The 16,700-nt window shown below is 39.9% G+C and overlaps 1 protein-coding gene across 6 annotated transcripts in view; it reads left to right on the top strand.

Annotated features, from left to right (window-relative positions):
- The window catches only part of AGBL1 (AGBL carboxypeptidase 1), a 447,272-nt gene that overhangs the window by 158,064 nt on the left and 272,508 nt on the right, over nt 1-16,700 (top strand). For all 6 annotated transcript variants that reach the window (XR_011811890.1, XM_072043264.1, XM_038185147.2 and 3 more), the window contains 3 exons: nt 1,698-1,827; nt 6,513-6,644; nt 10,461-10,637. Coding sequence is in view for 5 of the 6 variants with exons in the window: in XM_072043264.1 (XP_071899365.1) it covers nt 1,698-1,827; nt 6,513-6,644; nt 10,461-10,637 (439 nt within the window). In the remaining variant the exon portion in view is untranslated. The remainder of the gene's footprint in view (nt 1-1,697; nt 1,828-6,512; nt 6,645-10,460; nt 10,638-16,700) is intronic.

The following is a 16,700-nucleotide window of genomic DNA, read 5'->3' as shown; positions in this document are numbered from 1 at the left end:
TGTGAGAATTAAAGTCTAGCCATCATTCAACTATTGTTTTCAATTAGTTGTGCTCCCTGATACAACTGTTGGGCAGGCAAACATCGCGTGCTTACGTCAAGGAAGTGGTTGGTGCTGGGTCTTTTTTTTTCACCAGTCACCAATGAGAAGATGATTGTTTTTGAATGTAATTCAGTGATTCTTTTTGGAGTTGTATCTGCTGAAAGGAAAACATCTATGAACACAGGTTCTTGACAGAAACACAGTTGATAAGTTCATCCGAGCAGCTGTGGTCCTGAAGGTCGGGAGAGGTGAGCCTCCAGGTACCTTTGCCTGAAGGACCATTATGCAACAGAAGTGAAGTTGTTGTGTTTTCACTTCGAATTTTTGGCAGAAGCATCACATCAGCATTCAATGACTTCCCATGTGTTAGCTATTGCTAATGTTTTCCAAATGGCAGAGTGAGTAATGTGGGAACTATGGATTATGAAGAAAGAGGGGAAATCAGGTAACGCTGAAACTAAAGTTGGAATGGATCTTGTGATGTTGCCAGAAACCCCAAGATGGCATCAGAGACCTTGTTTTTCTACATTAAAAACATATGAAACATTTTTAGTGACTCTTATTTTTTCTTTGTCATGCTTTCTTATCCAGTTCTCTCTTGTTTGTACTTTTATTTATTTATTTATTTATTTATTTTTAATTCTTACCTTAGGACCCTTTCTCTGTAAGCATTATTTGCAAGGCATTGATAATACCAAAGCTACTACTTGCAACACACCCTAGTTGCAGTTCAAGATTCTGCCTAAACACCACCAAATTGCATCCTAGGAATACATTTGTACTTTGTTACTAGGAGGCTAGAACAGCAAAGCTGGATGCAACTGTGTAGCTAGAAATTTGCCCAATACTGAGGATAATTAGGCTCTCTACTACACACAGTCACTAATGAGGGAGATTAGACAGATTTTGCAAAATTGTGCAATGATGTACTGCTCCATACAGTCAAATATCCTGCAGAATTTTCCACTGATCACTGACTCAGGAACAGAATATTTTCAAGCCAACTAAAGAAAACACTTTCTCAGTGCAAATCTAGGATCCTTATTTAGCTTTTTATTCAGCCTTTGCAGTGAATCTAGGTAATTGTTCTACATAATGATGTAGCATGCATCAAGATCTTCGTGATGTGCTTCAGATAGCTACATTTCTCGTGAGCAGAGAAGCTTAAATGAGATATCCAGCTCATCTCATTTAAGTGCATACATATTTCAGACTGGTCGAAGAGATTCAAGCACCTGTCTTCAATTAGAATGAGTAGGAGTTGGATGTACTTATTTGCTATAGAGGTTTTGAGAAGCCTTTGCTCTATGTAAGCTGGCTGAATTTTGTTAGATAGCACGGAATTTAAAACATTTCCAAAGATATTTTGTTTGTAAGTAGTCTTGGTTATGTATGTACTTAGGTAAAGGAAAAACTGTGTTTATTTTCAGGACTGCAACTGTGTGAACCTTAGAAGGAAAGGAAATGATAAAATGTGCCTACCGTAAGCACCTTTGAAAGTATGGGCTGTTGACTCATTCCAACCCAATGTTCAAAATCTTTATATTTGTGTTTTAATTTACATTCCCTGTCCTTGTGCCATGTCTTGGCAGAACTGGAAACTCTTTGGAACCAACTGTTTTGATGGTTTATGATGTGTTGTTTTTTGATTTCAGCCATCGTTGTTCCTTGAGCGGGGATGATCTGAACAGACAGTGGTTGAAGCCCAGTTCCCAGCTTCATCCAACTATTTACCACACCAAAGGTCTTCTGTACTATCTGCGCAGCATTGGCCGGGCTCCTCTGGTGAGTATTTTCCAATGTCTTTTATAAGTTACTGTGTGTAGATTGATTATTGCAGTTGTGCGAACAGCTTTGTTTTAGAGCTAGAGAGATTTTGAAAGTATCCTGTGCTGTTATGCTTTCATCTTATAGATCTGTTTTGAATGTCTTGGATTTTCTACTGAATCTTCTAACCAACGACTCCAAATTTCAGAGCCCTTGCACACCTGTAATATGAATATGAATTCTTTAAATCTCTTTAATATCCTTAGAGTATTCCGACTGAGCTAAATATTGTTAATAGGTTATTGCTATCTTCCTGACAAGAAGACAGAAGAAATTCTGCAAAGACTTATTCTGAATGGATTTTGCAAAAGCCCACGCTGGAACAACCTATGCAATTCCCAAAACACGGGAAGCAGCCCTCAGAATGGCTGAGCTTCCACATTGCTTTGGTGAGGAGAAGGAGATGACTGGATTTTAGACTACGAGAAATTCATGAGAGGTGATTCTAGTCTCAAAGCTGCAACTGGGGCTGGTCTGGGATCTGTCCCATTTGCTCAGTCTTGTTGTCCATCAGAATGAATAGTTCTGAGACCTCAGGATAAAAAGCACAGGGAAGTTCAAACGTTAATGAACAGAAATGGAGGCACAGACTAGCAGGTTGGCTGCTTATAGCTACAGTCATGCAAAAAATGTCCAAAGATACACAGTTCTCTCTAGTCTTGACAAGGTGAAAATGCCTATGAGCTTCTTTAAGTGAGTTTTTGTGGAAATGTGATTTTTTTTTTTCTTTTTTTTTGGCCAAGGCAATAGCCTGGCAGCTCAGCTCTGCACTCTAAGAAATCTCACAGAAGCACAGCTCACAGTTGTGAGCTTTCTTACCAACTTTTTTTCTTTGGTTTAGAGCCATATATGATCAGTTCTGGTTTGCCACACTATTTTCCATTGGGTCTTTTTTAATTCAGAACCCTCACTGTCACAGCCAGATGTGTAAAGTTGAACATGCACCCAGTACAAGTTTTCATCGTTGCTGAGTGAAGGGAAACTATTGATCCTATCATCTCTCTCACTCACAAGCTGCACGTCAGACTTGATAAACTGATTTTTCTTTGCCTTTGAAGAGTACATCAGTTTTAGGCTACACATGCTCAAAAATGCCTTTTCCCTGCGCCAGAAGAGAGCCGAGTTTCTTCTTCCCTGGCCCTGCTGCCAAGATCCAATGGAGCCAAGTTCCCAGATAGCCAAAAGATTTTTGTGAAGCTACTTAGTTTAATTTATCCTGGAGATGCGCAAGCAGTTTCTTCAAAGCAAAGAAAAGCTGCTTGAAGGAGGAAAGGAAAGAATTTCAAAGTTAACAGCCTTTCAAAACCCTTTCAATTGGTAAACTTCCATAGCAAACAGCCTGCCTCTGGAATCCCAGTAAACCAAGGTGCTGGAGGCACTGTGGCATTGCAGCTCTCCACTGCGTGGGATCTCTTTCCAACTGAGAGCAGCAAAGTGGGAGTGTTAGAGAGCTGTGTCTTGGAGCAACCTGGTCTGAGGGGGAGAGAGGTGTTGCTTTTTCCTTGAGCATTTGTGGTGAGAAAATGCTAGGGTTTACAAGTTATGGTTGACAATGTAGCTGCAGTATGCAACAGGAAATGTGCAGCTCATACAGAGAGACCAGGATGCCCTTGGAGGGGACAGAAAGAACCTCCTAGGGACCAGGAGACACAAAGCAGAGTTTGCTGCCATTCAGAAGTATTCTGTCAAGCTTGGAAACAGATCTGCTTGTAAGGATAGAGCTTTTTGTGAGGGGAAAAAAACACTAGATGTGTACCTCAAAACTCTGAGACTGAGTCCTCTCACAACACCACTAAGGAAAAATGGAAATTTTGTAGGAAAATCAAAGAGATTTTGAAATGATCTGTTTTCCAACAGTTTCTTGCTTACCGTTTTCTATTTTGCTTTTCTTTTGTTTTAAAAGCTGCTTGGTTCTGTGAGTCATGAGGAGGGTTGTTTTTGAGTTTGAAAGCATTCCGTACCTCTATGATGATCAGTGCTGGCAAATAACTTTAAATAGATAAAAATTTGCATGTGTGTCTTGAGTCATATCCCAGTGAGCACAAGACTTGGAGTTTGACTGTGTGTTAGTGTCCCAGCTATGCAGAAGGACAGACTGGAGAAAAAACAGATGGGGAGGTCCCAGGTTTGCTTAGTGTTTGCCCAGACAGGAAAATTTCTGTATTTTGTGTTGAAATTACAAAATAGAGCTTTTTCTTTGCTGAATAGTGAGGCGTACACTATGCTGTGGTGTGAAAATGAGGCAGAAGAGTGTATTATAAAGAACAATTTGTTATAAACATTGAGAATAACTGCAGTATTCAGCAAAGTTAATTAAAGCGTAGGATTATAAGACTTGCAAATGGAATGAAAATATTTCCAGTAGCACTGACTTCTCTGCCATGGAATTTGGTGACAATCAGTGGAAGATCCCATGGCCTGAAACAGCAGCAGTGTTACAGAGCCTGGCTTTGATAATCCTTTACTAACACAGAAGGTTCATTCCAGACCCGTCATTAAGGACTCATCGGCAGGTTTCTGGAGATGCAGAATTATAGACCTCACACTTACTAGGCAGCCCAGCTATCTGAATAGCTGATCATCCCTGTGTGGTTTCTGATAAGTAAAGTAATCTTTTAGGTAATAATATATGCGTCTTTTGCGTATTAGTAATTCTGTAAATTGGCAGGTAATTGATACCCAGTTGAGCTGGGATCTCTGCCTTGAACCAGAACGAAAGCTATAAAATCTTCTTTTTGATATTCATAGGAATAAATTCTAGGTGGTACCTGTGGTTAACCTAAACTACGACTATATGTCACTGAAAGCAGAGATGGAACACTAGCTGGAAAAATGTCTGTCATTAAGAGATCCAATAAATGCAGCTGTTTGGAAGGGACCATTACAGGGTAATTCCACGTGCTTCAGCCAGCTATTTCTAGTGCATGGGCTGTATAAACCCTGTAAAATATGCACACTGCCTGACAGGGCTGAATGTCTGGGGTCTGTGCAATGTTGTCTTTTTTTTTTCTTTTTTATTTTTTTTCCCCCTCTTTGGAAAGGATGCTGATTGTAGGCTTGCTCTCGTTAGCAGCTCTCAAACTGCTCTCTTTGTCCTCCCCTTTTTGCCTTTGCCAGGTGACAAGGGTATAAGCAGTGCAGGAGCACTTGTTGCTGTGAAGGTCACTGATCTCATGGTTCACATGTGGAATGCTCTGTGCTGCATGGATGGGGATGTGCAGGTCCAGAGTCCTACAAAGAGAACCAGAGCTGAGTGGTGGTGTGTGAAGGAACATTGACAAGTTGGAAAACAAAAGGAGCAGGGTATAAGCAAACAAACTGCCAGAGTGAGGTTTTTGTCAAGATAAGCTGAATTGTCCAACTAATTAGGAGCAGGGAGATGGTTCTTCATGCGTGTATGCCTTAGCATCTTCAGTTTGTCAATGTACAGTTTGTCAGAGGAGCTGAAGGAATTTAAATACTCAGTTCCTAGATAATTAAACTCCATGACTGCCTTCAGCTAAACTTAGTTACTGTATAGCTGGCAAATAAACGTACTAGGGTAAATCTTGCCTTAACAGTTGGTGGAAGAGGCTCAACTGCTCCATCTGTTTCTCCCCTCCTGTATACGTGTTTATGTAAGAATACATATTTTTCTCCCCCATAATTTTCCCCCATCTCCCTTTATATTTTTTCGTAATTCTTTCCTACCTTCCAACACCTGTTCCTTTGTCTATTGTGTATGCCCCAGAAAACAATTTCAATGAGATCTTGAAGCTCCTTTCTAATAAGTGGTGAATACTGGTTTAAAATGAACCAATTTCTTCTCTTTAGAAATTCTTGCCTTTCATTGACAGATTTCTGAATTTTCCTGATAAAGACATGGAGAATATATGTAACAGCAGTGTGTATATTGACTTCATATCTCAGAGGGTACTGAGATTGATTACTCTTTAACACTTGGGTCAATATTTACCTCTTAGGTCATTAAATCACGATTTTCATTTCTATAGGAGTTGATACCTGCCTATAAAGGCGATCAAAGCTTCCACTAAAACTAGAAACGTGCCTTACACCTAGCTTATATGACAGCTGACATAAGAGAGATGGATTAAGTAGATATATTAGATAGTGTGGAATGAGATTATTTGCCATGAAGATAGGTCATGTTCTGTGCTTGGCTTCCAGGAATTTATGCAAAGATCTGACAGCATACTATACGTTTTCACATGAGTGTGCAATTATATTTTCCTGAAAATTAAGTAGCACTGGTTTTGAATTTAAAGAAGCTGAGGTGACGATTAATTGCTGAGGAAAGTGCAGTTTTAGAATCTCTTGAGGGTAATGCTAGAGTTTAGAAGTTGAGAAGTCAAAGGAGCCTGACAAATTGCTTTGTTGTATCCTAAGTTACCATGAACTCTTAGGTTCCTGAGTTGCCATGGATTCTTGCACAGGTGTCATGTTTATTTCTGCTGCAGATGGAAATTCACTGGTCTTGACTCTGGATTCCTAAGATCATGTCAGATCCAATAGATAAAACAAGATACAACTGACTAACAAAGTTTGACACTGATTATAGGCATGGCCCAGAGTCTGAGCTTGTCTGAAGAGACCAGGGGAAAAAAAAAAAAAAGTGTTCAAGATTTTGCCTTTTACCTCTTTAGGTATTCTGTGACTACCATGGCCACTCTCAGAAAAAGAACGTGTTTCTCTATGGTTGCAGTATCAAGGAGACCTTGTGGCAAGCAGGCTGCACGGTTGACACAGCAGTCATCACAGAAGATGTTGGCTACAGGGTAAGTCTGCTTGGTTCCTTTATGCAATTACTGACATGTACGTGCGTGTATATTGCTCTCCAAGACAAGGCCAACTCACAAAACTTGGGTGTAGGTGAGAGCTTCCCTTACTCCAGAGGAGTAGATATTCAGAAAACTTCAAATCATTCACAGTGTCAGGTACCAGGACAAAAGTTGTCAATAGGTGGGTCCCTATTTATTTTATTTTAGTAAGATGCTGTGTCTTTGGCCACAGACTGTTGGAATGCCATAGTTTTGTGTGTTCTGTGAGTTCCAAGTATATGTGTGCTTTTATCACCCCGCCATAATAAGAAAATAAAAAGGTATTCCATAATAGTTACTGACGAAATGTCACTGTGCCGTTGTCCTACTCAGTTGAGTTGCTTTCTCACAAAATGCTCCTGGTCCCAATGAAAATGCCAGAGAATTCAATGGATGTCAAACAGATCTAACACAGTGAAGTTTTCATGGCAAGTGCTTGGCATCATAAATGGGGAAAAAATTCTGGGATTTGAAAGAATGAATATTGAAATCTGTCTTGCTTCTATTTCATCAAACTCTTCTCTGGATTTTCTGCCATCTCTTTCTTTGCATCTGTCTAGATGATATTTTCCTCTTAAATGACAAAAAAAAAAAAATAAATCTGATAAGCTATATTTATAGTCTTAGAAAAGGTTAATTTCGTAAAACATTAACTGTGGCCTTAAACTAATTATAGAGGTATAGCTTGTCTAACTGCAACCTGAAATAGGTTGACAAGTCTAATTATCCTTCCATAAGGTTACCACATCCTGTGTTGGTCTTAAAGCAGTGTACATACCATACGGCCACTTTCCCTGAAGAAAGTACTCCAACATTCATCATAAGGGGTCCCTGTGGCAAACACTCTGTTTCACAAAGAAAGCAGGAAGGGTGCTTACAGTCATGATATCTTTTGCTGTGTTTGAATTCAGGCAGCTTGAAAAGGCTGGGGATGGTTCACTGTTACACAAACAGAATTCAAATGCTGCTTTCAGCATCTGGAGCCTGTCTTGAATCTGCAATGAAGAAACCAGGAGCAAGCCTCCAAGGCTGTCCAAAAAAAACTCTGCAGTGGCCTATATAAAGGATTCTGTGGTTAGAATTCTCTCATTTTTTGCACGATATGGGAGGTTTCTGTCCTGCCTCCTGTAGATAACTGGGGATCGGCCTGACCTCCACAATGGATTTGCTCCTCAGGAGCAGGAACCAAATCCCTCAAGAAAATGGTGATTTTGGAACAGCCTTTGCATCATAGACATAAACCATAGACTGAGCTGTAGCCCTTGGCAATTCACAGGAGTAAGAGTCTTTATTACTTTCTATTATTTTGTGCCCTTAGATGACTTGTGCAGCATTGGCATCACAAAACCCAGTTTCAGGATTTGTCCTTTTGATAGCCATTCCAGGCCCCTTTGAAAACAATTTCTGCAGGGACATCAGCAGAGAAACCTAATTCCATTCTCCTCTAAATGGGAATGGTGGTTTTTGGACATGGTCCTGCGTGAGGGGAGCAGCTCTCCTCGCTGTTGTGCATGTTAAATCCAGCTGTGTGAGAGAAAGGGAACACAGTCACACTGCTGCATTACTATAAAAGAATCCTTTAAAAGGGTGTGTTTTCACCCTTCCAAAAACACAATTGAAAGATAATTAATGAGAAAAATAAGTAGAGAAGAAAGAACCATTAGTGTGAAATCCCGTGAAAGCTGGTAAAATGAACAGAATATTAAATTCAGATTTGCTAATGCTCCTAAATGAGTCCTGCGTACAGAGGCATTACTGTTACCTGCCAGCATTTTTATTTAATTGTATGTAAAAGATTGATTATGCATATAATTTCAATTGTTTTTAAAAGCTAAACTGGATTAAGGATCTGATTATTGTATTTCATAATATATATATTTACAAAAATCTGTGTGTTGTTTCAGATGAGTACAGAATGAAAGCTATCTGTACCTTCAGACACAGTTTAACTGGATCTAATGATAGTGCTCAGGATTATAATTGTTTGGGTGATATGACTGCTGTGTTTTCTTAATTCCTGTTCAACCCCAGTCCAGGAAAACCTGGAAGCTCTGCACGAAAGCAGCAAATTATACTTTGAAGCAAATAATACTAGCAGCAAATAATACTATTTTGCAACAAATACTTTGAAGGCAATTCAGAATGCTTAGTCTAGACCAAGCAGTCCATTTTAAAGATTCCTCTCTTCAGTATGCTCACAGAAAAGGGAGTGCTGCAGTTCTTAGTATCATGCTGGAGATCTTGATGTGAGATTTAAAGTTCATGTTGGTCTCAGATTTAAAATATAATTTATTTCTCCCTTTGTTCTAGTTTTCTCTTTTTTTTTTTTTTTTTTTTTTTTTAATCTGAAAAAATAACTAGGGTCCATTGACAGCTGTAACCAGGATATACTAAAAATTGACATTTACTTTTTTGTTACAGAGATGTGCATGGTTAAGCTGTTTGCAGGGGACATTGCAAAATAGTTTAGACCAAAGATTTATCATTCGTGTCAATCATGCTTTAGGAAAAGACCTGCTGTTAAACCTTACTCTTTCAGTGTTGATGAAACCAAGAATTCCAGCACAGTGCTATGAAGTAAAGCTCCACAGAACGGAACTACGATTGCTCATAATCAATCAGTGAACCTGATTGTTATTGGGAAGTGAAATTAGCCGCTTGGCTTTCACCGCCCAAACTGAATGAAATTCAAGGGTAAATGCCACTAGCAATGAGCAGAAACTCCTTCTACGTGATTCCATTTGGTTCAGAAGTTTAAGAAAGCTGTCATCAAAGAAATAATTAATGTCCTCATTTTGCTTGCTGTTTTCTAGATGGGCCAGATGGTCTTTTGGCATATATTCAGGGGAGTATGCAAGCACTAAAATTTACACACATGTACGTGTGTATGTAAAGGTTCAGTACCTACATAAAGCACACCTAGTGTTAACGTATCTAGTATATGTTTTTACAGGTGTCATGAATAAGTATGTGTTGCCTCCGCACTGATGGAAGGTTTTGATACTGCAGTGTGTTAGGAGTGTTTATAGACTGTTTTAGAAAATATGGTTTCTAGAATAAGAAAATTACTCAGGGCTAAGATATAACTTTTACCGGGTTTTCATGATTACTTTTTATTATGATTTTCTAAACGAAGTGTATAAAATACACCGTTTGGACCCAGATAAGAATATTTTGGTTTCACGGTGCAAGATAGGTAAATGCTAAGCCCTATTTTCATGTAATTATCTGTGACCTTCATTGGGATTACACATCCCCTTTCTCTGCTGTATGCTAGGTTCAAAAAAAAACTCCTTGCCATAGCTGAATCCCTTGTCAAATTGTGGATGTGTGATGGCAGGAGATACAGTGGGGCTGAAGAGAAAGGAAACATCGTGTACTGAGCTGTGACTGCAGCCCTCTGGGCAGAACAACGCTAAGGTGTAGTTAATGTTGAAGCAGCTTGAAAATAAAACTTTGTGACTTCAGCAGCCCATAATTATTGGATGTGAAAAATGGTTAATTTTGAATGAGATATACCAAATGTACTGTATATTTGGCATTTTAGTCTTTGACTTGAAAGAAAAAAACACATTAGAATATGAGGATTTCACATGGGATGAACTTAATGAATCCAGTTTGGCACTAGTTGGAGCTATCTTAGTTAACAGCTTCTACAGATAGGTCTGATGATAGACACTTCAAAAACCACAGGTCTTTCTGAAGATGTGAGAGCAATATCAACACGTGTTCATCTGTTCAGTTCATTTTCTCATTGCTGCTACTTTCTCATAGACTCTTCCTAAAATCCTGGATAAAGTGGCCCCTGCGTTTGTCATGAACAGCTGCAGCTTCCTGGTAGAGAAGTCCCGGGAGTCAACGGCGCGGGTCGTGGTGTGGCAGGAAATGGGTGTGTTGAGGAGCTACACCATGGAGAGCACGTACTGCGGCTGCAGCCACGGTCTCTACAAAGTGAGTAAATCTTCCAAAAAAAAAACCCTGTGCTACCCTCCTTCGAACGTATGTCTCATGAGCTTGGAAGAGTAAAGAGATAGCTATTGCCCTGCTTCTTAGTGTTGCCTGCTTTTTCCAGACCTACTACAGGATGAATGTAGCCTTAATTCTCAGTTTCTCCTTAGGGAAATCTTTCAAGGATCCCTCACTCTTTTAATCTTCCATGCTAGGAAAGTGGAATCCTTTCTTTGAGGTTTCATTCAAGAGTGAAACAATAAGAAACTCCAGTCTGGAGCCAAAAACGTTGAGCTGAAGGCAGGAGTGTTTCTGGGATGATGGGATGATACAGGGCACTTACTCTTCTAAGAGTATTCATGGTGTTATTCAAAAAAAAAAAAAAAAAAAAAAAAAGTGTTGGCAGGTCATAGGGACATCTTTAAGCCAGATCTAAGGAAATTAAACACTCACAGAATGGTTTGGGTTAGAAGGGACCTTAAAGATCATCTAATTCCAACCCCTGCTATGGGCAGGGACACCTTCCACTAGACCAGGTTGCTCTGGTCTATTCATTATTATACTTGTCTTCCACTAGTATTATCATCAACATGAGTACTAGTGGTTGTATGCTGTGTGGTACAGGCTGGCTGAGCATTCACTCAGCTAAATGTAAGAACCTGTGCTGAGAATCCTGAGTTTGGAGCTGCCTATTATTGACAGCCAAAGATAGCTTAATCTATGGCTAGTTTAACAGCTGCCCATAAGTTCAAGGCATGCCTTTTAACTATGATGTAAATGGACCCAAATTCCATATAAAATGAGGTTCTAGACTTTGTGGGAAGGACCATACTTGCACTGAATACTTCCGAGACAGAAGTCTATGAGATCTCCTGGCACTTCTTTTGTGCACGGGATGAACTCTGTTAATGCATGTAGCTGTTCATAATTTTCCATTCACTCCAATGGTGAATTCTTTCTCTGTTCCTTTCTCCAACCTGTTGTTTTCATTGAATGGCTTCCATATTCCACCTTATTTCTCCCACTAGGGAGCAATCCTTATCTATACAGCATTAATAAGCGGTTAAGGATTCTAAAAGACCCTTAAGGAAAGAGCCATTATTACAAATAACAATTAATTAATAAGACATTCAAATGATTATCTTTGCAAGCTCTATACTAATCCTTTTATTTCTCTGCAAAGTGTAGCCAGGAAGTACTCAGCAGCTGTTTTAACAATGTTCTCCTATACACACATCAATTCCAAGACAGAAAAGGCAGAAGAAGAAACTGCAGACAGTTTAAAGAAAGTGAATATAATTGCCTTGAGCATTACATTTAACACTCCCTACTCCTGAGAAGTTCTAATGGGTTTTTAATAGGCACCACAGGTCAAGACAGTGGTTTTGAATCTTCTTTAGACAGCGAGGAAAAATTCTACATTGACTGAAGTCAGTGGCAGAAATTGTAGCGATCTCCATGGAAGACGATTTCACTCATATCCTAAATAGCCACAGCAACACCCAAAAGCAGTGACATATCAGGTTGAATCAATATCTAATGATTTGCTCTCTTCCTCCTTTAACATCTGTGAGGTCTTTAACCCAAATTTGCTTAAATTGTGTGATCAGGTTCTTGAAATAGTAGGAAGAGATTAAATGCCTCATTCAGAGGATGAATATAAAGTGTGCCATTTACAGGTCCCTATTATATGGTGGAGGCACCAAAAATAAGCAGAAAGACCTGGTGAAGATAAATTTTTTTTTTTTTTTTAAATAAATCCTCTAAAATACGTAAATGATTTTCTGCTTTCTTTCTTGTTCTATTTTTCATCACTGATCAGGACCACAGACAGGCACTGAGGACATGAGCAATTTGACATGAGTGTTTGTCACTGGTGACAGAATCCAGTATTCTGATGCTGGACCGTGAAAGAGTTTTTTGAAATTTCCATTCCTAACATTCTGAAAATGACTTCTGTATGTTGAAAGGCTGAGCCCCAATATCCAACTGGTATCTATCAGGTTATTTCATTTTCCTTTTTTTTTCTTTTTTCTTTTTCTTTTTCTTTTTCTTTTTTTTTTTTTCTTTGCTTAGGATTTTCATCCATCTCAAAGATGAAACGAATGTAAATATATCCACGAGGGAACGTTTCTTCATTTCATCATAAGGATAATAGAAACACTTTTTGCGTTTTCTCTGATTAAGGCATTTCAAAGTATTTCCACTCATTTTTCCAAACTACTCTAAGTACCTGACTTGGTAGCACTGAAACAAAATATTTCTTACATTGACTTTTATGCTGGAAATGCATAAAAATGCATAAGCTATCTCTTTCAAATAATATTAATAGGCTATTTCATCTTCCTTTTAGCAGTCTTTAGCATTAGTTCTTGCTTGTTTCTTCTTACAAGTGGATTCTTTAGCGTACAGACTCGATATGCTGACCTGAAGATTTGGTTGCATAATAGCATTTAATATTCAGCTTCCATCTGTCAAGCCAAAAGTAGTTCATTAGAATCTGGAACCCCTGAAATATTCTTGTAAATTGGAAATTGGAAGTGAATCACATAAGAGGTGTTTTTTTTTTTGTTTTGTTTTTTTTTTTTTTAAAGACTTCAAACTGAATACTTCACTCTTGGACCCAAGTGTTGATATGTGTGAAAACAATAGAACTGAGATTAATGCTCAGGTTGCAGATGTCAGCATCATAGATTTAGAGCTTTCTGATACTTGGATTAGTTGATTTACTGTTTTTTACTCTTTTTTTTTTTTTTTTCCCCTTTTACATTGCCCCTTGTCCTATCATTGGATGTCACCAGAAAGAGCCTGGCTTTGTCCTCCTGACACTCACACTTTACGTATTTATAAACATTAAAAAACAACCCAAGGCCTTGAAGTCTTTCTTCATTCTCCTCAGACTTTGGGATGCAGCTCCCTCCCCTCCCCTCCCCTCCCCTCCCCTCCCCTCCCCTCCCCTCCCCTCCCCTCCCCTCCCCTCCCCTCCCCTCCCCTCCCCTCCCCTCCGTTTTTTTTAATTTTATTTTTTCTTTCCTTTTTTTTTAATTTTATTTTTTCTTTCCTTTTTTTAATTTAATTTTTTCTTTCCTTTTTTTTTTAATTTTATTTTTTCTTTCCTTATTTTTTTTAATTTTATTTTTTCTTTCCTTATTTTTTTAATGTTATTTTTTCTTTCTTTTTTTTAATGTTATTTTTTCTTTCCTTTTTTTAATTTTATTTTTTCTTTCCTTTTTTTAATTTTATTTTTTTTTCTTTTTTTTAATTTTATTTTTTCTTTCCTTTTCTTTTTTCTTCTTTCTTTTCTTGTTTTTTTTTTTTTTTTAATTTTTTTCTTCTCTCATCTTTTTTAAATGTTTTCTTAAATGTTTTCTTTCCATTACTTTCATTTTCTTTTTTTTTTTCTTTTCTTTCTTTTTCATTTTTCTATTTCTTTCATTCTTTCTTTCTCTCTCTCTCTCTCTCTCTCTCCCCCCCCTATCTTTTCTTCTTCGTCCTTTCCTCTTTTTTTTTTTTTTTTTTAATCTTTTATCTTTTCCTTTCTTTCTTTCTTTCGGAGGTAGTCTTGAGTCGTGGTGTCAACTGCCTCTCCCTGCATGACCTCACAGGCAGGCCTTTCACCACATCCTCGCCTACCTCTCCTTCAGGGTGCAGGCCCTGAGAGGCCCCACATTAGGGCACAATTAGTGCCCTGTGACGGAGGGGCACGATTAGTGCCTTATTATGCAGGGGCACAATTAGTGCCCTATTATGCAGGAGCACGATTAATGCCCTATTACGGAGGAGCACCTGGGGAAGCGATGTAGGTAGAGAAGGATGTCCTGTGACACCAAACCAGGTCTCGCTTCCAACCCTCCTCATCTTCTCGCTCCACCAGCGATAGGGCAGGGGCTCCACCACCCTCTGGGCGCCATCCTTTTCCCTGGCACCCCAGGGAGTTGCTTCAGGCGGCCACCTCCTGCTCACGGGCACTGCTGCTCCTCAGCGAGCGGCCCTGCCCCGAGCCCCGGCCGTCTCCCCGCTGCCCTCCGCCGGCAGCGGCAGGCTGAGGCACTGCCTGCAGCCATGGGGCTGAGCAGCCACGGCTCCGGGCAGCCCCTGCGCCTGGGTCGCCACGGTCTCTGCCCGGCGGACGCCATGGGCGCTGTGCTGCCTCACAGCCTGCCAAGAGCTTGTGCACACCCCCGCGCCCTGCCACAGCGGTGTGTTTGTGCTGTGCCAACCCCTCCCTGCTCCTGGTTGGCAGCCACATGAGGTGTCGCCGCCCTCCCGGAGGCTGTTTCTAGGCAGAGAGCCGGGCAAAGTCATGGCACTGGCTACGCCCAGCCCCTGCCAGCCTCTGAGGAGAGCTGAGGGGGGCGAGGCCTCGGCCTGTTGCTACCCCGGCCACCCCTGTGGAGGCAAGGGCGCGAAATCCCCCCCCCTAACTCGTGTTGCTGGGCAGGGTCTGAGGGGAACACTGTTGCACAGAGACATCTGACAGGAATTTGCAAAGAATTTAGGAAAAACAAGAAAGCCACATAAAGGCTGCAAAGGGTTTAAATAGTAGTTGCACACGGCTAGCACAGGTGCCCTCTCTCACCACAGAGCGATGTCGGAGAAGGGCTGAGGTAAACCAGAACCTAGGCTGTCTGGTGGAGAGTCCAGAAAAGACATTGCTAGAGTTTGTCCAAGGCATTGTGTGTGGCCTGTTTTTGACCGAAATACAACTTTAGTTTTTAAAGCAGTTCAATGAGTGAAAGATAAGACAGGAATTTATTACCAGCAATATGTAAATGAGAAAAAATAGTGAACCCAGACTTGTTTAAAAGTCATTTGATTTCAGATGGGGCAGGGGGAGGCAGGAATGAAGGGCAGAAATGAGAGGTTAAAAAAAAAATAAAAAAATCTGTTGAATCTTCCTGTCTGTGATCAATGGAAATGCAATAAGCCAACTACCCTTAAGGAAGAGAAACATAAAACTAAAGAAACTATTGATCTTATCTGAGGTTTTATTCAACTTAAGGAAGAAGAAAAGAAGGGCAAAAAAAATCCAAACTCTTTTTCATTTTGTCTGGATTGTCCAATTGAGTCTTAGAGGAGCAGTGCCTCCATTTGAAAGTTGCTTAAAACAAAGCAGCCCATTTCCACAGGGATTTCTCCTTCCTGCTTCTACCAGTTTACAACCCTACAGTTAAAACAAAACAAATCAGAAGGAGAAACTGCTTATCATTTCTCTCCCAGCGTGAAGGCAGTCTGCATTATTCCCCTGTTGGAACTGCTACCCCTCCAGCCTACCCCTCTAGATTTTTATTGCTGCCTCCCTTTTGCAGGATGTTGAGCCACCTTTTCATCTTTGGTTTGTGAAAGACCAAATGCAAGGCCGTACTGTAAGAAGTTCTACTGAATACACTCAGGACTCAACATGGGCCCAAACAAATCAAGTCTCCAGCGACACAAGTTGATATTTTCCCAAGCTTCATGTGCAATTTATTTATAATCTTGCATATCGCTTTTGCTATTCTTGATTTCTTGTTACCTGGCCTACTAATTAAGGCCCCTCCATAGCATGCTGCACTGTGCTGTTCAGTTCATTAACTATATCTGTCACTCTACAAGTTAATATATATTGTGCCATGTATACAGTTGAGTTCCAAAGCATATGTCTTAATAATACAGCAAATCTCAAAAATTGAGCTACGTGCTCTCTGAGTACATGCTACGTTGGAAAAATGTTTTACTTGTCATGTCGTGTCTGGTGGAGGACATGAAGTACTAATGGGAATAGACTTCAGCTTCGTGCTTCAAAGGGATTATACACAACAAGGAGTAACAAATGAGTTTTAAAATTATTGCAGATATCTAGACAGTGCCCTTTGAAGGAGATTTTACTGGTGATATGGATCCCTCTTTGAAGAAAGCCTTTGGGGAGAGATGAGAAGAAAAAAAATCTCTCTCCAATCTAATGGTTCTCAGTTAGAGAAATTGAATACCCCCAAATTTATCACCGGACTTGATGAGAAGGAAAAGTCATCCCTATGCGGAGATGATGGAAGTAGAGAAAGCAGCACCAAGCAGAGTGGCTGCAAA

This window comes from Anas platyrhynchos, chromosome 11 (genome assembly GCF_047663525.1).
Source record: "Anas platyrhynchos isolate ZD024472 breed Pekin duck chromosome 11, IASCAAS_PekinDuck_T2T, whole genome shotgun sequence".
In the NCBI taxonomy this organism is placed as follows: Eukaryota; Metazoa; Chordata; class Aves; order Anseriformes; family Anatidae; genus Anas; species Anas platyrhynchos.
This window is presented reverse-complemented; position numbering and strand designations above follow the sequence as displayed.